The sequence below is a fragment of the Vicugna pacos genome, chromosome 12, assembly GCF_048564905.1.
Source record: "Vicugna pacos chromosome 12, VicPac4, whole genome shotgun sequence".
Lineage (NCBI taxonomy): Eukaryota > Metazoa > Chordata > Mammalia > Artiodactyla > Camelidae > Vicugna > Vicugna pacos.
In genome coordinates, this window is record NC_132998.1 from 6,290,914 (window position 1) to 6,316,990 (window position 26,077).

At 41.5% G+C, this 26,077-nt stretch overlaps 1 protein-coding gene and 1 long non-coding RNA gene across 2 annotated transcripts in view; one reads left to right on the plus strand and one right to left on the minus strand.

Moving 5' to 3' along the window:
• Positions 1 to 57: 57 nt before the first annotated feature.
• The window catches only part of LOC140700041 (uncharacterized), a 105,148-nt gene continuing 79,128 nt past the window's right edge, over positions 58 to 26,077 (minus strand). Inside the window, exons 11-17 of the mRNA XM_072972580.1 lie at positions 8,193 to 8,327; positions 6,802 to 6,823; positions 6,171 to 6,259; positions 5,439 to 5,549; positions 3,705 to 3,777; positions 1,581 to 1,719; positions 58 to 226 (exon numbers count right to left, since the gene is read on the minus strand). Coding sequence (XP_072828681.1) covers positions 124 to 226; positions 1,581 to 1,719; positions 3,705 to 3,777; positions 5,439 to 5,549; positions 6,171 to 6,259; positions 6,802 to 6,823; positions 8,193 to 8,327 — 672 coding nt within the window. The 3' untranslated portion in view covers positions 58 to 123. The remainder of the gene's footprint in view (positions 227 to 1,580; positions 1,720 to 3,704; positions 3,778 to 5,438; positions 5,550 to 6,170; positions 6,260 to 6,801; positions 6,824 to 8,192; positions 8,328 to 26,077) is intronic.
• Positions 1,713 to 5,760, plus strand: LOC140700042 (uncharacterized). The gene is made up of 2 exons (XR_012078260.1): positions 1,713 to 3,464; positions 3,632 to 5,760. It is a non-coding gene; the product is annotated as an uncharacterized lncRNA (long non-coding RNA).

A 26,077-nucleotide genomic window follows, 5' to 3' on the forward strand; every position in this document is an offset into this window, starting at 1 on the left:
TGAAGCATGTATACAAATGTCTTTTGTTTGGGTCTGTGTATGATACTGCGTCTAAACATTTTAGAAAAGTTTTCAAAAAATCCAACAGGGGTTTTCAGAGCCGCGGGTGTGGAGGAGCTGAACTCACTTGTACAGTTGTGTCTTCTCTTCAGCCAACTTCGCCCTCTCGTCTGCTGCCAACAGCTGCTGCTTTCCCACCAGCTCACATCCGTTCATGTCCACCTTCCTGAGAGGGGAAAGAAACTCTGTGAAATTCTGCCAGTTTCCCTCCCAGAAATTGGAAGGGAAGAATTCAATGTTCCTTCTGCCCTTCCCCATAAATGCTCAGACTGACAGATACAGAAGAAAAAATTAAAGGCCCCCACTAGTAGATATGAAAACATGACACTTGGGCCTCTGGCAAGTGTTTGATATCTGGGCTTCCCTTCAGCGCCCCCATCCCTGCTCATTTGTGCATAAAGTAAACACACATGAAAAGCCCACGTACGATGCGCTCTGTGCCCCGCACCCCAGGCTCAGGCTCCTGTGACGGGGACAGCGCGAGCTCATTGTTGTTTCAACGTGGGAATCAGGGTCTGACCAAGTCATCACAACCAAACACATTAGGGTAAAGCAAGCGTTCATGACTTGTTTGATTTCTCCCACAGAGAACCCTGATTTCAATCAAAGCCTGGGGCAAAACCTGATCCTTTAGAAAATATAAGGAAACGTATGTTTTTGAAAGCAGGTTAATGGGTGTGACGTCCATGACCTCCCCTTGAGAATGACAGGAAACTCTGGACAAATTATGAAATCCATGATTGAATGTACCAAATTGCTAACAAGCCAGGAAGGAACATGAGGCCAAGATGGAGAAAAAGGAAGCCCAGGACTGGGTCCACCTTCCCCGGGGGTCACCCGCTAACTGCAGAGGAAACCACTGAGATGCAGAGCAGCCCAGCAGCTGGTGCCCCCCACGCACGGGCACCGCAGTCAGACAGCTGGAGCTCACGGCCCCTCAGCAAAGGCCTTAGCTGGGATCCACGAGAGCTACGTGCCAGGAACAAAGGTGGACAGGAGACACACGGGCCTCAGGAGGGCTGGCTGCACTGACTGATCTCAGCTGCTAACTGGATTAACAGGATGCAGCGCCGCTGGCGCCCTGACCACCTGCCAGCTGTAATGCCCACCTTCTCTGCAGCAAGTTAACCTCACACTAGGCCTCAAATTTTCTCTATTTTCTACCCAATGTCTAGAGTTTAATAAAAATGATAGACACATGGCAGGTTATGACACTTTGATGTGGTTGAAACCTAAGGACAATAAAAATGGACCTGGGGGATCCAGATAATGAAGTGACTAAATCTGGTCCAAGAACCCGCTAAAATCTCACACTAAATACAAACAAGACTCTGGTAACCAGTTAGAATGAACAGAAGTAGCAGATTACAGAAATCAAGGTCAAAAAATAAATCCACATCTGTACTGATTGAATACGGTAAAGAAAATATGGTGGTAAGTATTCTGAAACATATTACAACATCCACATAACTCCACACACTCATTCATACATTGTCATAATTAACACAGGAACGTCTTACCCTCCAGTGTCCATATTTCTCTGTCCACCGATTTCATCAAGCACGCGTACTTTCTTCACGTACTTTAGGAAATTGTCTTCCTCACCTTCTTTCAGAGATCCCGATGCAGCATGGTGGTCTTGCATTTTCTTTTTACCCTCTATAAACATAAAACAACTGGGTTTGTGTGTGCACATGTGCACTCAAGAGCTTGGCTGTGCTGGGGAGTGGAGAAAGGAGAGAATCCTGAAGGCAGAAACCCACTTTTTACCTTCCCAGTGCAAATTCATTGCTATTACAGCCATGTTTCATTTTATTGCCCTCCCCGGTAATGTATATTTTTAAATAATTGAAGATTTGTAACAACCCTGAGTCCAGCAATTCTATTGGTGACATTTTTTCTGACAGCATTTGCTCATTTCTTATCTCTGTGTCACATTTTGGTAGTTCCTGAAATATTTCATTCTTTATCATTTTAATTAAAACAGGCATGACATTCCTTTAAGGCAAAGCCTAACCCAGTGGAAGCCCCTAATTCTCAGCAATTCTGTAAACCCTGAGAGACGTGAAGAGGCTTCAGAAGAAAAGTGTGAAGCCAGCAGGGGTTGGCCCATGAAGTTTAAGGCAAGATTCCATCTCCACTGCATACCTGTGCAAGGTAAGGCAGAAGAGCTGACCCAGAAGCTGCTTAGGAGATGAAGCTGAGACAGCTAATGAAGGTGTCTGCACTAAACAACAGGTTTTCAATGCAGAGACCTGCAAGGGGAGGCCACCCAGCGCTGTCACAGCTGGAGAGAAGTCAGCGCCCAGCATCAAGGCTTCAATGGACAGGCTGACTTCCTGTGAGGGGCTAACGAAGCCAATGCTGATTTAACATTCTGAAAATCCTCTGTCCTTTGAGAATCATGGGAAATCTACTCTGTGCTCTATAAATGGAACAAAGCCTGGATGACAGCACATATATTTACAACATGAGTATTTAAGTCCACCGTTGAGAGCTACTGCTCAGGGGAAAAAAAAGTAAACCAAAAAAACATTTATTTCAAAATATTACTGCTCATGGACAATGCACCAGTCACCCAGGAGCTCTGATGGAGATGCATGAGATGAATGCTGTTTCCATCCTTAACACGATGTCCATTCTGCAGCCCGTGGCTCAGAAGTAGTTATGACTTTTAAGTCTCATTATTTAAGAAATACATTTTGGGGGGCTTTAGCTGCCACAGATACTGATACCACTGATGGGTCTGGGCAATTAAATGAAAACTTTCTGGAAAGTATTCACCATTTTAGAGCCCATTAAGAACATTCATGATTCATGGGAAGTGAAAATATCAACATTGAACCAAGGTTTGGTAAGAACTGATTCCAATCCTGATGCATGACTTTGATGGGCTCAAGACTTCAGTGCAGGAAGGAACTGCAGATGTGCTGAAAACAGCAAGAAAACTAGAGTTACAAGTGGAGCCTGAAGACATGACTGAATGGCTGCAACCTCATGATAAAATGTGCACAAATGAGGAGTTGCTACTTATGGACGAGCAAAGAAATTGTTTTCTTGAGATGGAATCTACTGGTGAAGAAGCTGTGAAGAAGGGCGCATGAACTTATAGCTGAGAAACTACTGCAGGGTTTGAGAGGGCTGACTCCAATTTGGAAAGAAGTTCTCCTGTGTGTAAAATGTATCAAACAGCACTGTCTGCTACAGAGGACTTGTTCCTGAAAGGGAGAGTTACCCTGTGACAAATTTCACTGTGGTCTTATGTTAAGAAGTTTCAAAAGCCACACCAATCTTCAGCAACCGCCACAATGATCGGTCAGCAGCCACCAACATCAGTTCCAGACCATCCACCAACGAAAAGACAACACCTCACTGAAGGCTCCGATGGTGGATAGTAGTTTTTAGTAAGCAAGTATATTTTCATCAAGTTATGACCATGGGGGTTTTTAGACACAGTGGTACTGCTCACTTAATAGACTACAGTGTAGTGTAAACATAACTGTTACATGCACTGGAAAGCCAAAAAAAAAATCATTTCACTCTCTTTACTATGATACTTATTTTATTCTAGGGGTCTAGAACTGAAGCCACAACATCTCCTAGGAAGCCTGCATATGAGGTTTTCTTCCCAACAAGCTACATACCTTCCAGGTTGCATTCCTCAGTCGTCATGGCTCTCTGCATAGAACCCTCAGATCTGGTCTTCAAAATGCCTGGCTGCAAGACAGATGTGAGAAAAAGACGTTCAGGAAGTACTGATGCCAAGTAACGTGAATGTACGTAACACGAGAGGATCATACACTTGGAAACGGCTAAGACGGGTCATCTGCTTTACGTGCGTTACAGCACAGACACCGACACAGTGACGTTCAGCTCTCTGATGTAAGCATCTCTGGGGTGAGGAATGTTTCTTACCCTCTTCTTGCTGCTGAGCTGGACATCCTACTGCACACACACTTCTTCAGATTTCACTGTGACTTCATGGACATGAGCTTTATTAAGAGCAATTTCAACCTAAAACAACTTTCCCACTGATGACTAAATTCCCAAGAAAAATAATCCGAAAAGACATCAACATTTAATCTTCTAAGACGTGAAATTGTTGTTCCTTATGAAAGCTAATGTGTACAGTGGAAATCCTGCCGCTAATGGAGGCATTTCCCTCTGAAATTCCTGAAGTGTTCATTGAAATAGCATCTTTCAAGGTCTCTGGAGATGTTCCTTTTTCCAGTATCTTCACACAGGACAGAAACAAAGCATGTACTAAGATTTCAATGAAAACTCAGGGTGATATGCTTAAAAAGTGTAACTTTTTTTTTCAAAAACAAATTATTTTGCTAAGTGCATAACAAACCATAGAAAATAAATATATTAGCTCTGGTACATGTCCCAAGACTTTGGTGAGCAGTCTCTCTGGAAGGCAGTGAAATGATTCTGAACATACACATTTTGAAAAGGAAAGAAAGCAAGTGTCATACATCCCCTTACACATGCTTGAAAGCATCTGGGACTTCGCATGAATCTCAGTGTGGGGTCAAAGACAGTGTCTGCTCCATTTGAGAGTTTACAGCAGACAAGGTCTCTTCAAGTTCTAGCACTGGGAGTCCTAGCAGCTCGTTCTGACCCTTTGTGTCTTGCATTTCCTTTTTCAGCTGGTCCTCTTCCATTGTCAGCCTGTCAATCTCTTCCAGCAAGTCTTGGGTTTGTTCTGATGGGCAGCTGCTTTTCTTCAATCCATTTGGAATCCTGTCCCTTCTCAGCCAGGACCCACAGCCACCCCTAAGTTTCCTGTGATGGCAGCTGATCCAGGCTGGGCCCAGGACAAATGTCAAGCCCACGAAGACATGCAGAACAAAGACCTCCAGGCACAGATACTCCTTAGCCTCCACAGACTTCCTCCTCACTGGACAATGGAAGACATGACTTGTTGACAAGGGGAAGCAAGGGTGGGAAACTGCTTATGTCAAAGAGCTCACAAATGAGTGTTCCCAGTGGAATATAAAGTTTTCCCAAATTCACATGGAAAATTCTCTTTTTAACATAAACAGGGCAAAGGGCTGTGCACCTCGGCTAGATAACTTCCTTCACCTCTCAGGTGTTTCCTGGCATTTTCTATGTATCTTGGAGGGCAGTGTGAGTGGCGAGAAAACTCCCTAGGTTGTAGAAATAAGACCTATTTCCTAGTCTCTGAAGTTAAAAAGTCACGGAAGTTTATCTAGTCCATGAAATTCTGGGTCGTTGTTCACAGGCAGTTTCCGCTCCCGGGCTCCCACACTCTGCTGTGGCCAAAAGCAGGAGGAGCTGCAGTGCTCAGCTTGCCCAGTGCACAAAAAGCCTCAGAAGCCCAGTTACAGTCAGCGTAGCAGCCAAGCTCTTACCGAGTGCGGACGCTTGGCCTTCTGGTCCCTTGCTGCCTGCAGCCTAGCTGGAACACTTTGAATGAAGCCATTCAAACAGTCATTAACCCTCTCCATGGTTTGTATGTACTCCTTCAACAGAGCATACTGCATCAGTAACAGTTACTCATTATTTTCATTTCTGCTTTCAGAATATAACCCAGGAAAAGAAGAGGCTCATACTTTAAACTTCAGTGTTTCCTCAGAGAGCATCTTCTTTTGCCTAATGGTCTTCCCTAAGCATTTCTTTGTATCATTGGTCTATGCAAATATGTAATAAAGGAAACAGAATTACAAATACTAATTACACTGCTAGCCGAACCTATCTTGTGTGTGACCCCTTCCACTAATACAGAAAGTGGTGCTGTACATATATGACACTTGCTTTGTTTATTTCTTTAGGAAGTATAGTCAGTTATGATATGCCAGTTTCTGGTGTACAGCATCATGTTTCACTCACACATGTATATACCTCTATTTGTCTTCACATTCTTTTTCATCATAGGTTACTACAAGATATCAAGTAGAGTTCCCTGTGCTCTACAGAAGAAACTTGTTTTTTTTATCTAGGACACTTGCTGTGAATCTAGACCCCTTATAGAACATATCCATGTGGACAGCAGGATGAAAGAAAAGAGAGCCAAAGAACTGAACTACCAGAGGGGGAAGGAACTGAAGGTGAAATCACAAAAAATATCAAAAGGACAATAATACCTTCGGCTCCCAAGCTGATAGATTTTCCTCAAGTTTTCTGTTTTCTTTCTCAACAGTCTTGATCTTCTCAGTTATCTGCTTTAAAGTAACTAAAAGGAGACAAATCAAGTTCTCATATTGGTAGGAAAACCCAGTAGAATCGAATTATCCCAATTAGCAGCAGAAACGTATCTGGCTGGCACTATGCGTGTAATTAACTTCTTAGCTTTAGTGTGGTCTCCCCTTGGCTGTGACACACATGCCTGGCTGCATCTGCATCCTTCCCTCAGTCTGAAGAGTCCTGACAGGCTGAAGCAGTGTTTCAGTGTCTTTCCTTTTCACCAAGGACCAGGTCAGGTCAGGTACTCACTCCAAACATTAGGCTCTTCTCTTCACCTGCTTCCTAAAGGTTTCTATGCAAAATTAAACTCATCCTAGTCTCCCTACTCCTCAGACTCTCCTGGTCTCTTATCTCAATAGATGCCAACTTCCTCTATGGTGTCATTTAGACACCATCCCAGGAGTAAAATTTTCAAGAGTTAAGAAGTCTGACATTAGAAGTCATTGTGTTTACTCTTAGTTGAATTAAAACCCACATCAAATCCTGATACTGAGAAAACATTACAAAGAAAAGTAGACCCTAGTATCTTACCTTGATACACTGGAGGCTTTACCTAGGAGAGGAAGAAACATTAAATTTGATGTCAAACTATATAATTAGTAAATACATAGTTTCTAGTAAACTAGCAAAACAGTAATCCATTGAATTTACAATTATCATTTTTGTTCAGCATTAACAATTCATATGATTAAAAATCAGGAAAAATCAGCATTTCCTACTTAAGGCAGGATCTTTCACTCACCATTTCTGATAGAGAGCACAATGGTAAATATCTTATTCTAGAACAAAAGATCTGTTAAAATTCTATTACACACCAATCTAATTTTCATAATGCATATTTATGTTTGATAACACTGAACTATTTTATTTTCATAATATGTTGTTGTAAATACACCAACGCATCATTTATCTGATTTTTTTTTTTTGGTCAAACCAAATATCCACACTGAAGTCCAGAACCTGGACTGCTGTATATCCTTCAAGAGAGAGAGAGGAGAAACTACAAGAAAAATAAAGGCAAAGTCTTTATACTAAGATACACCACTTCATTCAATGAAAGCTTTTCTGAAACCGTATACAGAGTTGACTGTCGAATCGATAAGCAATTGTAACATACAAGATCATAAGATTTGTCAAGAACACTAAAAACAAATGGACATCAAATGAGACATGAGACGAGAATGAAAGTGAGCAACGGCAGTAGTAAAAGCAAAAGCAGCAGCAGGACAGACAGCGACCATTGTCAAGAAGCAGGAAGTGCTTCCTGACTCAGACACGACTCATCATCTGAGGAATTACAGCTCAGTAAGATCCAGGCAGGACTCCACTGTAATACCATGTAAAGACACATTTTCCTGACCCTTAAAACATATTTCTTCATTCAAAACTTTAAGTGATGATCAGAGACTGAGGCCAGCCCCTAACCTTGCCAAGATATTGGAGTATCATCACAGTGTCGAAAATTCAGTGGCAATAGTGTGGTTATGGAAGAATGCATCCATGGGGGGCAAACAAAATCGCAATGTTCCCTTAACTTCACACGTCACTCAGGGAACACTGAGCCTCCCTGTCCCTTGTCACCCAACACACAGGCAGGGGCAGGTGGGGAGAGATGGGCTCACCAAATACTTAATATTTTTGTTTCATTACTGAAGAAAAGGGTTTATAAATTGTCATTTTCTCATTACTACTTCTTATATTGTTGTCTTGCTCACTGAGTTCTTACTATAAAGATAGCATTTTGCAACAAATTCCCACTTCAATACTAATTTCTGTTCAAGTTAGTAATCTACAAGGAAACAGAGAAGAGGGTTGGACTCCTGGATTCTGGCCCAGGCAGGCAAATAAAATGTCCAGTGACTATAAAACTTCCTGTTAGGTGTGATTAAAAGGACACTGTCAGGTACTTTAGTAATACTCACAGCGAGGATGGTCCTCCAGATGAAAACGAGAAAATCAAAAACTCCCCAGAAGGCAGCAACAACAATAATAACCTTCCACAGAATTCCATAAACATCAGGCCCAGAATGGAAAAGGGCAGACAGAGCGTGGATGACCTGAAATAATATTGGAGATAATGAGGAACCTCAAAGACATTCATAGTCTATCTGTCACAGAGAACCATCTTGAGAAACCCTCAACCACACCCTCAAGTAGCTCCTCAGAGAGGACAGAAGGGACACGAGTTCAAAAGGAGCAGGAGGACGCTCTTGGGAGTGTAGGTGTGTTTGCTGCCTTTGTTTGGTGGTAGTTTCATTGCTGTGTACACGTGTCAAGTATCAATAAACTGTATTCACTGGTGCTGATATTACATGTAAATACACCACACTAAAGCTGTAGAGAAAAGCCTGATCTACAAAATGTTAGAGATTTGACTTTGCTGACATACATTGCAAATATTTTAAAAATAGTTAACAGAACTCAACTTATGAATGTAGAAGCCAACTTGAAATTGAAAATCAGCACACACAAACCTACAGGGCATGGGAAGCCTACATTTCTATTATATGTTCATGAAGTACCTGGATAAATCCCTATGAAGTATCGCCAAAAATACACCCAAAGTGTATAGAAAAATAGCAATGAAAATACGTGTTAAAATACAGAGAGATATACAGAGACGTATTTGTATGTTTATAGATTGGACATGAGTGAGAAAGCAGACTTGCTCTCATAATAATGGCAAAATTACTATTCCAGCAAAAATTAATGATTTATTTTAGCTCAATTTTCTAAAAACTGTGAAGGTTTTCTTTCAATGTTCACTTTGATTCTGAACCAGAGCACGTAATGTCAGACTTCTGAAATAAATAAGGATTTGTATAATTGATAATCTTGTATAATGTGATTAAAACTGTAAGAATGAAGTTGCATAAAAACAGAATTCAAAATAATCAGTACAAATAACTGACATGCATATTTCACAGTACTGCACCTACGTCCATTAACAGCCACCATGAAAATTAATTTGTATTTCTGGAATGTATGGTCACCAAAACAAAAGGCAAACACATAGTTTTGCAAAAACTTGATTTCTAAGTATTGTAGGAGGAGATAAATGCACAATGTAATTTGTATGACTCTAGACACCAAGCTTCCGTTTTGTGCAAATAAAACCTCTCTAGAAAGCAGCCTCTGAAGTCGGTAACGTCATTGTCAGCTGCTCTCACAGTTGAGGTCAGTAAAGTGTGTGCTAGTGCGAAACATGCAGTCTTTCAGTAGCCGCTGTCTGAGAGCAGTGGGTCTCAGCACAAAGGACAGACATGCAGATCAAAGGCACAAAGAGACAAACAGCATCTAGTCACTAACTCGTAAAACCCCCTCCGTCGCAGGCATGCTTGTCACACGCGGCACTGAGCGTTGGCGTCAGTAGCTGCCTCTTACCCAGATTCTACCCACCAGATTCTACCCACCAGGGCCAGTGGACTCAGGTCCTGTTAGCGGCCATGAGCAACGGAGGAAGAGGACAAGTTAGTTTATCTAAATGCTCAAAGCTGTGGTGGGAAAGAGGGCTTGACTAACCTGTGAGAACTCAGCCTCATTCCCTTTGAGGGAAAAAATCCCAACAAAGATGACCTAGAAACACCCTCCTTCGCGGGCTCAGAAGACACAGAACAGACTCTTCTTTGGGTGGAGTGTTCATGTGGCATGATTCTGCCTCAGTGCAAAGTGTTCCTGACACTCGATTTTTCCAGATCCCTAAGAATCTGGTGCACACCCATCAGAACAAACCCACTTAAGTCCATGGGGTGTTCTCAGTCTTTCTTTTTGGGGGTGTGGAGGTGCTTTTTCCTGAGAGAGTGAGAATTTCACAGTATGTACCTGAATTTTCTTTATATTTGGACAATTCTAAGGACACGTAGGACCCTTTCTGCTTTGGGGACTCACTCTGCACATGGACACTTCAGTAAAGAAAGGACGACAACTTGTCCACCTCCTGGTCATGTCGCTCCTAGGCATTTTCCCATTATAAACATCCCAGCAGGCTGCAGCCACTCATTTTCACATTGGCTGGGCTCTCAGGGCTCCCATCTGCCTAGTTGGACACAGAGTCCCTGGGGGCAGCCTCCAAGATGAGAAGGGAAGGGATGACTCAGAAGTTGCTAGAAGTCTAACAGAAATAAAAGCAAAAATAAACAAATGGGACCTAACTAAAGGAAACCATAAGCAAAACAAAAAGACAACCTACAAAATGGGATAAAATATTTGCAAAAGATGAGACTGACAAGAGCTTAATTCCAAGACTATATAAACAGCTCATACAACTTAAGAAAAAAAAAAAACCCAACCCAAAATTGGACAGAAGACCTAAACAAGCAATTCTCCAGTGAAGACATACAAATGGCCAATACACACATGATAAAATGCTCAATATCATTAATTATCAGAGAAATGCAAATCAAAACTACAATGAGGTATCACCTCACAACAGTCAGGATGTCCATCACTCAAAACGAGAAATGCTGGAGAGGCTGTGGAGAAAAGGGACCCTCCTACACTGCTGGTGGGAATGCAGTTTGGTGCAGCCACTGTGGAAAACAGTATGGAGATTCCTCAAAAGACTAAAACAGACTTACCATATGACCCAACAATCCCACTCCTGGGCATATATCCAGAGGGAGCCTTAATTCAAAAACATATATGCACCCCAATGTTCACAGCAGCACTATTTACAATAGCCAAGACATGGAAACAACCTAAATGTTCATCGACAGATGATGGGATAAAGAAGCTGTGGTATATTCATGTAATGGAATACTCAGCCACAAAAAATAATAAAATGATGCCATTGGCAGCAACATGGATGGACCTGGAGATTGTCATTCTAAGTCAAGTAGTCAGAAAGTAAAAGAAAAATACTATACCACTTACATGTGGAATATAAAAAAAAACACAAACAAACTTATTTACAAAACAAAAACAGATTCATAGACATAGAAAACAAACTTATGGTTACCAAAGGGGGAAAAAGGGTGGGAAGGGAAAAATTAGGAGTTTGAAATTCGCAGATAATAATCTAAAGTATATTAACAACTAGTTTATACTGTACAACACAGGGAACTATATTCAGTATCTTGTAGTAGTTTGGTAAAAAAAAGAATATGAAAATAAATATATGTATGTTCCTATATGACTGAAGCATTCTGTTGTACACAAAATGTTGTAAACTGTTGACACAAAATTGTAAACTGACTATACTTCAATAAAAATATTTTTTAAATTATAGGGCTATTGAATATTTTTGTTAATTAAAATTTCTGAAAAGAATACACTTCAAAGAAAAAAAAAGTTGCTAGAAGTTAAACCAGAAAGCACAGATGACACTTCACTGTTTAACAGACCAGCACCAACCCAATGCTGAGACACCACTGCTCCCAGATGTCACCACCAGGAAGGGCGCACACACAGGACAGCGCACCGCACGGGGACTGGGCCCCAACATGCACAGCTTGAAGCAGGATCCTGACAAGCTTTCTGGGAGCATCTATGACTTCTAGTGAGTAAGAGTTTCTTACTTTTTAAAAAACAGCTTTACTGAGATATAATTCACACATTCCCCCATTTTAGGTATACAATTCAAAGGCTTTTAGTACATTCACATTTCCTTCTTTGACGCAATAAAATAACCATTTCAGGTTTCATCCTGTCAACTCTGCTGTGTTTGGTTCAAGAGGTCGTGACAGGACGCAGATCTTGATGAGGACACCGGTGGCCAGGGCCGCTCCAGGCTGGTCAAGAAACCTGCCCTGAGGGCCTTGGTCTGCACCAACGATGAGTTTCCACCAAGGACCCCATGAGAAAGCAGTGATTTAACCACAGTGTGAAGGAGCCCAGGAAAAAGGAGGAAACCCAATGTCTGATGTTTACTCACAGATGTGTTTTCATATCCAAAATACTCCAGCATGTGGGGCCAGAACAGCAGCTTCATCACCTCCATGTTCTGGTCCTCTCAGGGCCCTGAGGTACCCAGGCAGGAGGTGGGGGGTGAGAGGGGAGGGGAAGGGAGGGATGGGGAGGGGAGGGGAGGGGAGGGGTTGGGGAGGGAGTGTGACAGGAAGAGGGGTTGGGGACTTGGGAGGGGAAGGGAGTCACAGAAAGGATGAGGGTCAATCAAGCTCTTGAGGGGAGGAAGGAGGGTTCAGTCAAGGGAGCAGGTCAGGAAAACAAACGGCAGGTCAAGCGGACTCTCAGGAGCAGTTGGAAGGGACAAGACGCCTCCCTCCAAGCCTTCTCCTGTCTGAACGCTGCCTTGGCAATGCCTGTTGCTTTATACCCTCTCTCGACCAATCACTTGCCTCTGCCCCTGGTCCTCACAGTGGACATTCCGGGCGATGTCACTTTTAGAATGCTCCCCACTACCTGATCCCCCACCACTGCCATCCAACCCTGGGTCCTCTCTGCAAACTTTTCCAACCTTATGCTTTCTGGTCCTGCCCAATCCAGGTCCCCTGCCCCCTAATGCTGGTTGCTCCCTCCACTTCCTCCAAATTCCCAGGGTCTCCCATGGGCAGCAGCTGAAAAACGTGAGGGAAAGAATGACAGAACCAAGAGGAACCAACTGCACAGGCAGAGTGGGAGGTCTTCACTCCCCCTCACTCAGCATTGCATACAAAAGGCACACAGAATATCCACAAGACGGAGAAGATCTTAACAGCTCACCATCTTAATCACATCGCCACAGCCATATGGCCATCCTTACCTGTAGTACACTTGTAGATGACACATTAATTGTCAGTACATACGATACATGCATATAAATAAGCCCTACTATTTTTGCCAAAAATATATGTAACTATAAATTATAATTATATATTGTCACACCCCCTACACTGCACTTGGGTGACTCACATACACCCAGATCCAAGGAGGCAGAAACTACCCAGGTGGGGCAGAAGCAAAATTGTGCTTTGGGGCAGTTCTGGCTGCGAGGGGGCCTGAGAAACCCTTCTGGGGCAGTGGGAAGACCTGGTGTCTAGATATGCGGGGGGGTGTTCACTCAATCTAGAAATACTGAGCGCACGGGGCCTGCCACTCAGAGAGACCCTCATTTCTGTCCCCATGACGTGGCCCACTGCTGCCAGTGAGGAAGGGATGAAGTGCCCGGGGTGGCTGCTGGAGTCCAATGAGAGGACCTCACACTAATCTGGGGCTTTGGGCCCCAGCCCTGCCCCGCCAGCTGGCCCCAGGAACCCCAACTCCGGGCAAACGCACACAGATCCTAAAACGACCATCTACCCCCCGATCAGAAAACAGATCAAAATACGTGCACACACCACCTACCACCACCACCACCACACTGACCACACACACAGGTCCCATGACAGCTTCTTGATACTTCAGTTCTGTGAGCCTCTGAAGTTCCCCTCACTTGTGCTCACCATCATCTAACAGAAAGAAGTCATAAACGGTACTTCGTCTGAGCCATTACAGCTCCTCTGGGAACTTACTTTCTATTATTGCAAGCCTCAGGAGAATATAAAGTTCACAATCGCAGATGGAGTGTTAGCTCAGTAGCTTTCATGGCTAAAGGGTTTCACAGACCACACAAAACTATTGGCTCTGCTTTTCTCATTCTGTGTTTTCTACACCAACTGAAATTTCCCTTTACATCTAGTCATTTTGGATTTCAATCAGCGGCCTGATAGAGCATTTTGTAGACAAAGTGTGACTGTTCCTACAGGTCACTGTCTATTGATGAGCATTTTATTCTTTAGACTTAAACAGTACAACTGACTTCCAACCTACGGCTTTCCGTGTAACTGGAGAAAGAGCAATAAAGCTTGTGCTGCCGTCACTCCCCAGTGCACTGCCAGACTCACAGCTTGTCCTGCTCACACTCTGACCTCCTCTAGTAAGTGTCTATCCAGAAAAACCAAGCCCACACATGTGGCTGTGACTCTATATGGTCAGCATGCCCACCTTCTCCATTTTTTCACTCTCAGTTGTCACCACTTCTCTGTTATTTGACCTAGAAATTGCCCTCCTCCCACCCCTACCCTGAGCATCTCAAGAGAATAACCTAAAAACTAAACTCTTCATGGCACAAAGTGTAATCTCACTGCTAGTAGCCATCAGGTTAGCCTATAAGGGAATTAAAAAGGATTAGAATGAATGTGTGATAATTAGTTGAAACAAAAACATTATCTTGACTCATAAAATAATCAACTTCATAACTATCAAATGGCATTAGTCTACATTACTATCATTTTGGCATTTACAGTGTCCTTTATAGATACTAATATGTAAATCACATTTAATACCCTCATTACTACGCTTAGATGGCACGATATCATCATTACTCATTACAGCAACTGTCACCATGCTCAGCACCCATTCTGCATCAGCTACCATAACACCTACTATCAGTGCTCCCCACCTGTGAGGCTGCACCAGGACGATCATTAGTAGCTGTGGGATCCAACGCCTATGGTACTGATTATGTACAAAGTCTTAACCTTCTTCAAGGCTAACACTCATTATTCTAAGCATATTAATACCATTAACATGATTATCAAAAATTTTATCTTCTGAATTACTACTACACCTTACAGCCTATTAACCAGCCTTGTCAGCTCATTCTTCCTGAATCAACTGAGTGACACTAGCCTTCACTTTTCACTAGCCTTCCTCTCTGTTAGTGCCTCTGCTTGCATCAGCAAGCTGTCTTCTTCCCCCAGCATACGTAGCCAGCCAACTTCATCTATCCCAGGAATCATTAACCCCCAGAACTATATCATGACAATGCTAATTTTACTACAAATATCCTTAGACTTTCATACTTCACACAACTCATCACATTCTATAATTTCACCAAAACAACATTAGTCAAAACCTTAATCATTTACTACTCACTGAGAAAATCAGACAAGATGATTAAATTCAGGACTTCATTTCTTACTGTATGTACTACCTGGATCACTTCCACTTGTCACTCCACTAATTTTGATCCAGAACCTTACAGGTTCATTACATTTTATAATAACTCAATGCTAAACTCAAGCAGCATCCATTTCTTAATCTGGTGTTTCCCCATGACTGACGTGTAAGAGCGTTTTTGGTAAATATGAACCTTTAGGACCTGCTCCTTTGGTTACCAAGAGCACAACTGGAGTTCGCATTCCTGGACCCAGAGCACCTGCAGTCATGCTGCTCACACCAGGCAGCTGGGGCACATCACACATTATAACACTCAAGCCCTTGGAAAACCAGACAGCATGCCCTGTCCTTGTAACCATCTTTGTGAGGAATTATCACAATGAGCCCCATCTGTGCCAAACAGACTTACAACCACTCCCCGCAAGGCCCTCCACCAGCCACACACACTAGGAGATGTGGGCATCCGTGTACAGACAGCGTGAGGTCCTAGCAGTGCTCCAGCCCTGACAACCACCTGCACCTTACGTCATGGTCTGAACCACGCATGAGGCACCCAGGCACGGGGTCCAGCACTGGGACTATGAGCCCCCTCAGCTGGGTGAAAATCAGAGGGCTTGCTGGAGCGCTGTAAGAAACTGAGACTGCTCTTGAAGAGCTGTGCAGAGACTCACGGACTCCCCGTCACAGCAGGGACACAGCACGCTGAACACTGCCTGGGGCTCTGGCTGGCTTGCAGGGGTGGCTCAGGCAGGCCCCCTGGACTCCCCCAGGCTCCTGCTTCAGCTCTCCGTGTTCTGATGCTGCTCCGCACTTAGGCGGAGGCTCCCATTGCCAGTGAGAGTGCACACCATGGGAGAAAGTGGCGCTGGCCTGGGTGTGGCCCTGCCTCTGAAAAGGCAGTTAGTCACGGCCAGCTAGAGTGTCCCCGCACACACTCTGCAGGGAACAGCACTAGCACCAGGGCAGAGCCTGCCATCCCCAGAACTCACTTTCCTGTGCATGCCTGAAGGGGTGGGGCCAGCTTAGGGCTGCGGCCACAATATCTCTGGCCCTGATCCACCCTCTAGCTAAGGTGTGCACACTAGGGAAAAGGTAAAACCAGTACAGAAGGGCCACTGCAAGCCCTCAGGCCTCAGCTACCCAACAGAACCTGCCATCACACCCAGGAGAACCCAACACCACAGAGATCCTGCTCTAGCCCCACAGGACCCTGTGCCACCCCTGACAGAGCTGTAACAGTCACTGAGCAGAGGAAAAGCCCCTGTTTTAACCTGAAACTGGCTCCAGTCCCTCTGACTCCAGCCCTGCCACCCCCATTGCAGGGGCTGCCAGCATTTCCCAGGGGAAGATGGCAGCCCAGGATCACTTCAGGTCCAACTCTTCCCAACAAACCCGTTGGGCAGAGAAGACTGCACAAGAGTGCTCTCACACAAGGACACACCTCTAATTCTGGGACAGGTAACTGTTTCACCTAGCTTCACAGAGATATATATGCAAGCTAAAATGAGAAGACACAGAAACATGTTTTAAGTAAAAGAAAAAGAAAATAACCATAGTGAAAAGAGATAAATAATGTACATGACAAAGAGGTCAAAGCAACTGTAATAAGAATAACTGCACTGGGAAAAAACAGATGAGCACAGGGAGAATTTTTAAAAAGAACTAGAAAATATAAAAAAGAACAAGTCAGAGAAGAACTGCAGGTAATACAGAAGATCAGGCAACACAGATGACCCATTAGCAATCCGGAAGATAGAATAATAAGAAACATCCAATCAGAAAAGCAGGAAGAAAAAGCATGTTACATGAGTCTAAAGGACTTCTGAGACAGCTCAAGCATAGTAACACTCACATTGTCTCTCCTGCAGGGAGAGAAAGGCTGAGAAAACATTGGAAGAAATGATGGCTGAAAAATTCCCTGATCTGAAAAAGGAAACAGATATCCCAGGCACAGGAATCAGAGAGTCTCTAATGGGATCAGCTCAAACAGACCAACACCAAGACACATCGTCACTCAGAAAGCAAAATTTAAAGATGACAGAATTCTAAAGGCAGCAAGAAAAGAGGAAAGTGTCACAGAAAAGGAAATCCCTCATGAGCCTATCAGCTGTTTTTACTGCACATATGTTTTCAATTTACATATATGCACTGTTCATTGTCGCTAAGAATGCTTAGAGCTTTAGCTTTTTAACCTTACATAGTTATTATTAAAGGAATAAAGCCAACCACAAAATAAGAATTAATTCAAAAAGATACACACACCCCACTATTAACAGCAGCACTATATTTACAATTGCGAAGACACAAAGCACCCCAAGTGCACAACAACAGATGAATGGATAAAGAAGATGTACCATTTATATGTAATGGAATACAACTCATCCATAAAACAGAAGGATACTTTGCCATTGGTAGCCTTTCATTCACTTTTTTTTTTCTTTTCACTTCAAGAACCAGAATTTTATAACCGGCATAAACATTTCCACTGCATCAAAACCAACAAAATACCTAGAAATAAACTTAACCAAGGAGGTTACCTATACTCTGAAAACTGCCAAAACACTGATGAAGTAAACTGAAGATGACACAAAGAAATGGAGATATCTTTTGCTCTTGGATTGGAAGCATCAACACTATCAAAATGGCCACACTACCCAAAGCAGTCTATAGATCCTGTGCAACCTCTGTCAAAACACTCACAACGTTTTTCACAGAACTAGAACAAACAATCCCACAATTTATAGGGAACCACAAAGACCCCAAACAGCCACAGCAATCTTATGTCCTTTTTCCCCCCTCTCGCTCTTCTATTTGTCCTCTTTTCTTGTCGTTTGATGACTAGAGAATGCCCTTTAACATTTCCTGTAAAGCTGGCTTAGTGGTGCTGAATCCTTTTAGCTTTTGTTCATCTGTGAAGCTTATGATTTCTCCATCAAATCTGAACAAGAGCCTTGCTGGATAGAGTATTCTCGGCTGTAAGTTTTTCTCTTTCATCACTTCAAATACGTTGTGCCACTCACTCCCTTCTGGCCTGTAGAGTTTCTGCTGAGAAATCAGCTGATAACCTCACGGGAGCTCCCTTGTGTGTCGTTTTGTTGCTTTTCTCTTGCTAATTTTAATATTTTCTCCTCATCCTTAACTGTTGTCAGTTTGATGACCATGTGCCTTGGTGTGTTCCTCTACGGGCTGATCCTGTGTGGTACTCTCTGTGCTTCCCGGACTTGGGCGACATTTCCTTTCCCAAGTTGGGAAAGTTCTTGGTTATTATCTCTCCAAAAATTTTCTCAGGTCCTTTCTCTCTTTACTTTCTGGGCCTCCTATAATGTGAGTATTAGAGCACTTCATGATGTCCCAGAGTTCTCTTAAACTATCCTCATTTCTTTTCATTCTCATTTCTTTTTTTCTCTGTAGTAGTGATTTCCACTAACCTGTCACCTAGCTCACTGATCTATTCTTCTGCCGCATTTAGTCTGTTCTGGGTTCCTTCTAGTGTGTTATTCATTTCAGTGATCTTATTCAATTCTGTTTGGGTATTCTTTGTATTTTCCAACTCTGTTAAAAACTTCATTCTGTGCATCTATACTCCCCTTGAGTTCTCTAAACATCTTCACCATCATTACTTAAAACTCTCAGATAAATTGCCCATCTCCTCACATTATTACTTTTTCTGGGATTTTATCTTGTGCCTTGGCCTGGGAGATATTCTCCTGCCGCCTCATTTTGTCTTTCTATCTGTATTTTTTAGGTAGGTTAGTTATGTTTCTCAACCTTGGAGAAGTGGCCCTCTGTGGGAGATATCCTATGTGTTCGAGGAGTACACTCCTCTCTTGTCACCCAAGGGCCAGGGTCCAGCCAGTCCCAGTGTAGAATCTGCTTTGTGTTTGTGGGCTCCTTCCACAGGCTGTGAGATTGTTGTTTTCTTATTTCTGGTATCTGCCCCTGCTAGAGGAAGCTGGACTAGAAGCTTATGCAGGTTTCCTGGCAGGAGGAGCCGGGGCCTGCCCACTGCTGGGTGAAGCCTGTTCCTGGACCTCTGGTGGGTAGGGCTGTGTATAGAGGTGTACTTGTCTCAGAAAGTCCACTGATGCGTAGGGTTGTGTTCCCACCCAGTATGTTTGGCCTGAGGCTTCGCTACAGGCTGTTGGGTGGGGCTACGTTTTGGTGCTAATGATCCAATCAAAATGTCAACTTCCAAGAAAGCTCATACAGATGAACATGCCCAGAATGTCAGCCATCAGCTTTTACGCCCCCTGGGTGAGCCACAGCCTTCCTCTATGTCCCCAGGAGACCTTCCAAAGCAAGCAGGCAGGTCTGGGCCAGGTTCCTATGAAATCACTGCCTCTGCCCTTGAACCTGGTGCACATGAGATTGTGTGTATGCTTCCCAAGACAATGAAGTCTCTGTCTCCCCCAGTCCCATGGGGCTCCTAGAGCTAAGCCCTGCTGGCCTTCAAAACCAGATGTCCCGGGGTCTGCTTCTCCTCTCAATGCTGGGACTTCAGGGTGGGAAGCCTGACATGGGGCTTAGAACTCTTTCCTGTGGGAGGGTCTTTGTGATTTATTCTTCAGCTTGTGGATAAGCCCACCCCAGGGGGTATGGGGCCTCATTGTATCATAAGGATGCCCCTCCTACCATCCTGCTGTGGTTCCCTCATTATGTTTCCAGTTGAAGATGGATTTTTTGCTAGGTTCTACTCTTTTTTTCAATGCTTGTTTAGCAGTCAGTTGTGGTTTCACTGTAGTCACGAGGAGAGGTGAGCTCATGGAAGCCTTTCAGCTGGTTTTCAGCAGTCATTGCAGGCCAGAAGGAATAGCCATGATATATTCCAAGTACTCAAAGGGAAAAACCTAGAATCTAGGTCACCTAACTCAGCAAAGTTATTAATCACAATTAAAAGACAGTTAAAGAGCTTCTCAGATAAGCAAAAACTGAGAGTTCATCAATGCTAAACTGACCTTACAAGAAGTAATAAAAGGTTTTTTTAGCCACTGCGGAAAACAGTATGGAGATTCCTCGAAAGACTAGGAATAGACTTACCACATGACCCAGTCATTCTGCTCCTGGGCATACACCCAGGAGGAACCTTACTTCAAAAAGACACCTGCACCCCAATGTTCATAGCAGCACTATTTACAATAGCCAAGACATCGAAACAGCCTAAATTTCCATCAACAGATGACTGGATAAAGAAGATGTGGTATATTTATACAACGGAAAACTATTCAGCCATAAAAATCGACAACATAACGCCATTTGCAGCAACATGGATGTTCTGGAGAATGTCATTCTAAGTGAAGTAATCCAGAAAGGGAAAGAAAAATACCATGTGAGATTGCTCATATGTGGAATCTAAACAAACAAAACAAAAACATAAACAAAAACAAAACATAAATACAAAACAGAAACAGACCCATAGACATAGAATGTAAACTTGTGGTTGCCAAGGGGGTGGGGGGTGGGAAGGGACAGACTGGGATTTCAAAATGTAGAATAGATAAACAAGATTATACTGTATAGCACAGGGAAATATATACAAGATCTGGTGGTAGCTCACAGTGAAAAAAAATGTGACAATGAATGTATGTATGTTCATGTATAACTGAAAAATTGTGCTCTACACTGGAACTTGACACAGCATTGTAAAATGACTATTACTCAATAAAAAAGGTTTAAAAAAAAAGCAATAAAAGATTTTCTTTATGTGAAAAAGAACAAGAAATAAGAACTTGTGTGAAGGGGGAAGTCTCACTTTAAGGGGGAAGTCTCACTTTAAAGGCAAAAATGGAGAAATGGCTGTGAATCAACCACTTAAATAAGCCACTACAAAGACTAAAACACAAAAATTGTAAAACAAAACAAAACAAAAAACCCTGTAATTACAGTAAACACTTATACGACGCACATGAGGATGTAAAAAATAAAATCAAAAACAAAAAAACAAAGAGGGGGGAGTAAAACAGTAGACCTTTTAGAAATTATATGACCTTAAATTATAATTACTTAAAAACAATCAGATACGCAAAAACAAGTGAGAGAAACACAACTATAACAATAAAGAAAAATCAACTAACCATAAAGGAAAAGTATAAAACAAGAAGGACAGAGAACTACAAAAACATTCGGCAAGGTGGCAGGATACATTAACACGCACAAATCAGTGGCATTTCTTTACACTAACAATGAAATAGTAGAAAAAGAAAGTAAAGAAACCTCCCTTTTAAAATCACATCCAAAACAATAAAATATTTAGGAATAAATATGACCAAGCAGCTGAAACACTTATACATGGAGAACAACAAAACATTGATTAAAGAAATTGGAGATGACTTAAAGAAATGGAAAGATACCCTATACTTTTGGATTGGAAGAATTAATATTGTTAAAATGGCCATACTGCCTAAGGCAATCTACAGATTTAATGTGATCCCTATCAAGTTACCCAGGACATTTTTTTTTTTACAAAATTAGAACAAATAATCCTAAAATTTATATAGAATCATAAAAAGATGCAGAATTACCAAAGCAATACTGAAGAAAAATAGTGAAGCTGGGGGAATAACCCTCCCAAACATCAGACAATACTGCAGAGCTACAGTAATAAAAACTGTGGTACTGGCATGAAAACAGACATATGGATCAATAGAACAGAATAGAGAGCCCAGAAATAAACACACAGACCTACAGTTAAATTATTCTTTGGCAAAGGAGGCAGGAATATACAATGGAGAAAAGACAGTCTCTTCAGCAAGTGGTGTTGGGAAAACTGTACAGCAGCATGTAACCAATGAAGTTAGGACACTCCCTCATACCATACACAAAAATAAACTCAAAATGGCTTAAAGATTTATTTTATTTTTTAAACATTTCTTTATTGATTTATAATCATTTTACAATGTTGTGTCAAATTCCAGTGTTCAGCACAACTTTTCAGTCATACATGGACATGTGAACATTCATTGTCACATTTTTTTCTCTGTGAGCTACCATAAGATTTTGTGTATATTTCCCTGTGCTATACAGTATAATCTTGTTTATCTATTCTACAGCTTTGAAATCCCATTCTATCCCTTCCCACCCTCCGTCCCCCTGGCAACAAGTCTGTATTCTATGTCTATGAGTCTATTTCTGTCTTGTATTTACGCTTTGTGTTTTTGGTTTATTTGTTTGTTTTTGTTTTTTAGATTCCACATATGAGCGATCTCATATGGTATTTTTCTTTCTCTTTCTGGCTTACTTCACTTAGAATGACATTCTCCAGGAGCTTCCATGTTGCTGCAAATGGTGTTATGTTGTCGGTTTTTATGGCTGAGTAGCATTGCATTGTATAAATATACCACTTCTTTATTCAGTCACCTGTTGATGGGACATTTACACTGTTTCCATGTTTTAGCTATTGTAAATAGTGCTGCTATGAACATTGAGGTGCAGGTGTCATCCTGAAGTAGGGTTCCTTCTGGATATAAGCCCAGGAGTGGGATTCCTGGGCCATATGGTAAGTCTATTCCTAGTCTCTTGAGGAATCTCCACACTGTTTTCCATAGTGGCTGCACCAACCTGCATTCCCACCAGCAGTGTAGGAGGGTTCCCCTTTCTCCACAGCCTCTCCAGCATTTGTCATTTGTGGATTTTTGAATGACGGCCATTCTGACTGGTGTGAGGTGCTACCTCATTGTAGTTTTGATTTGCATTTCTCTGATAATTAGTGATATTGAGCATTTTTTCATGTGCCTTTTGATCATTTGTATGTCTTCCTTGGAGAATTGCTTGTTTAGGTCTTCTGCCCATTTTTGGATTAGGTTGTTTATTTTTTTCTTATTGAGTTGTATGCGCTGCTTATATATTCTGGAGATCAAGCCTTTGTTGGTTTCATTTGCAAAAATTTTCTCCCATTCTGCAGGTTGTCTTTTTGTTTTAGTTACGGTTTCCTTTGCTGTGCAGAAGCATGTAAGTTTCATTAGGTCCCATTTGTTTATTCTTGCTTTTATTTCTTCTAGGAGAAAATTTTTGAGATGTATGTCAGATAATGTTTTGCCTATGTTTCCCAAGATTTAAATATAAGATATGATACCATAAAACTCCTAGAAGAGAACATAGACAAAACATTCTGACATAAATTGTAGCAATGTGTTCTTAGGTCAGTCTCCCAAGGCAAGAAATAAAAGCACAAAAAACAGATGGGACCTAATCAAACTTACAAGTTTTTTTGCACAGCAAAGCAAACCATAAAGAAAATGAAAAGATAAACTATGAAACTGAAGAAAATGTTTTCAATCAATGTGACCAAAAAGGGCTTAATTTCCAAAATATACAAATAGCACATAAAACTCAGTAACAACAAATGACACAAACCCCTAAACAGGCTGAAGGCCTAAACAGTCATTTCTCCAAAGAAAACTACAAATGGCCAACAGGCACATGAGAAGATGCTCAACATTGGTAATTATTACAGAGATTCACATCAAAACTACAATGAGGTATCACCTCACATGAGTCAGAATGGCCATCATCAAAATGTCTACAAGTAACAAATGCTGGAGATATTGGGCAAAGGGAACCAACCTACACTGTTAGTGGGACTATAAATTGGTACAACTGCTATGGAAAACAGAATGGAAGTTCCTTAAAAAACTAAAAGTAGAGCTACCATGTGATCTAACAATCCCATTCCTGGGCTTATCCAGAGAAAACACTAAATTAAAAACATACATGCTTCCCAATGTTCAAGCAGCAGTATTTCCAATAGCCAAGACATGGAAACAACCTAAATGTCCCTTGCCAGATAAATAGATGAAGAAGTGTTTTATATATACATGTATTTTATACATACACACACTAGAATACTACTCAGCCATAAAAAAGAATGAAATGATACTATTTGCAGCAACATGCATGGACCTAGAGATTATACTAACTTCGTTAGAGAAAGACAAACACCATATGATACCATTTCTATGTTGAATTTAAAATATGCCACAAGTGAACTTATTTAGAAAACATAGACTCACAGACATAAAAAACAAACTTATGATTACCAAGTGGAAAGCAGGAAGGGGGATAAATTAGACATCTGGGATGAGCAGATACAAATACTATAGATAGAAACTATCACATATAAAATAAATAAAAAACAAGGTCCTACTGCATAGCACAGGGAAATTTTTTTCAATATCCTGTGATAAACCATAATGAAAAAGAATATGAAAAGGAGTATATATATATATATATATATATATATATATATATATATATATATATATAAAACTAAGGGACTATGCTGTATATATTCAAACAAAATAGTATTATATGAATTAAGCCATTATGTAAACATATTAGAATAATAGTAGACTATATTAGGAAATGCAATACTGGCCAAGATTCAAAAATAAATATAAATTATCAGAAAAGCACAATGAGAATATAATGATTAACTAGGATAAACGTAAAAAGGTATTTAATAAAATTCATTGACTAGTCATGAAAATAACTCCTAGCAAAACTGTAAAAGAGAGCAACTTCCATTACAAAGTGAAAACAACCACAACAATATGGTGTTGGCTTGGAAACAGACACGTATATCAATGGAACAGAATAAAGCTCATAAATAAACCCGTGTATATATCATGAATAATTTATGACAAGGGAGCCAAGAATATACAATGGGGAAAGGACAATTTCTTCACTAAACAGTGTGGGGAATCCTGTATAGCTACATGCACAAGTATGAAAATGGACCCCTATCTTGACAAAAGTCAACTCAAAATGCATGAAGGACTTGAATGTTAAGACCTGAAACCATAAAAGTACTGTAAGAAATCATAGGCAGTAATCTCCTTGACATCAGTCTTGGTGGTGCATTTTTGGATCTGATGCCAAAAGCAAAGGAAGCAAAATTAAAAATAAGCAAGCAGGATTACATCAAGCTTAAGATCTTCCACACAGGAAAGGAAATTAACAATAGCATGGAAAGGTACCTTACTGAATGGGAGAAAAGAACTGCAAATAATGTAACTGAAAGGGGCTGATACACAAAATATATAAAGAACTCCTACAACTCAATAACAATAACACAGAAACCCCAATCTGATTAAAACATGAAAAGGATCAGTATCCCTAGTCATCAGGAAAACAGAAATCAGTACCACAACAAGGTATCACCTCACATGTGTTAGGACGGCAATTATCAAAAAGACGAGACATAACAAGTGTTGACAAGACACAGAGAAAAGGGAAACCTGTGACTGCTGGGAGCGTAAATTAACGAAGCCACAAAGTGAAACAACATGGAAGGTTCCCAAAATATTAAAAAACAGGGCTACTATACGATCCAGCAATCCCACTCTTACTTATCTGAAAGAAATGAAAACACTAATTGGAGAGGTCTGCATCTCCATCTTCGCTGCAGCATTAATTACAATAATCAAGATACGGCAACAACTGAAGTGTCCATCACACGATGAACAAAGAAAATCTGGCATGCACTGCATGCATGTATCTAACAAAATACCACTAAGTCATTAAAAAGAATGAAATCTTGCTATTTGTACCAACATGGAATGGCCCTGAGAGCATTATGACAAACGAAATAAATCAGACAGATAAACATGCATGATTTCACTTACAGGTGGAAACTAAGTAAGACAAACCCACAAACGAGCTCATAGATACCGAGAACAGACTGGTGGATGCAAGGTGTGGGGAGGAGGAGGGGGCAACACTGCTGAATGGGGTCAAAGGATACAAACTTCCATTTACAAAATAAATAACACAGGGTCATGACACACACACAACCTAGTGACTAAGTAACACGACCACACAAAATATCTGATGTTACTAACGGAGTAGAGTCTTATCACAAGAAAAAGCATGTGAATATAAATAATGATGAAAGTTAGCTAAACGTACTGTAGTAATCATTTCATTATATATATAA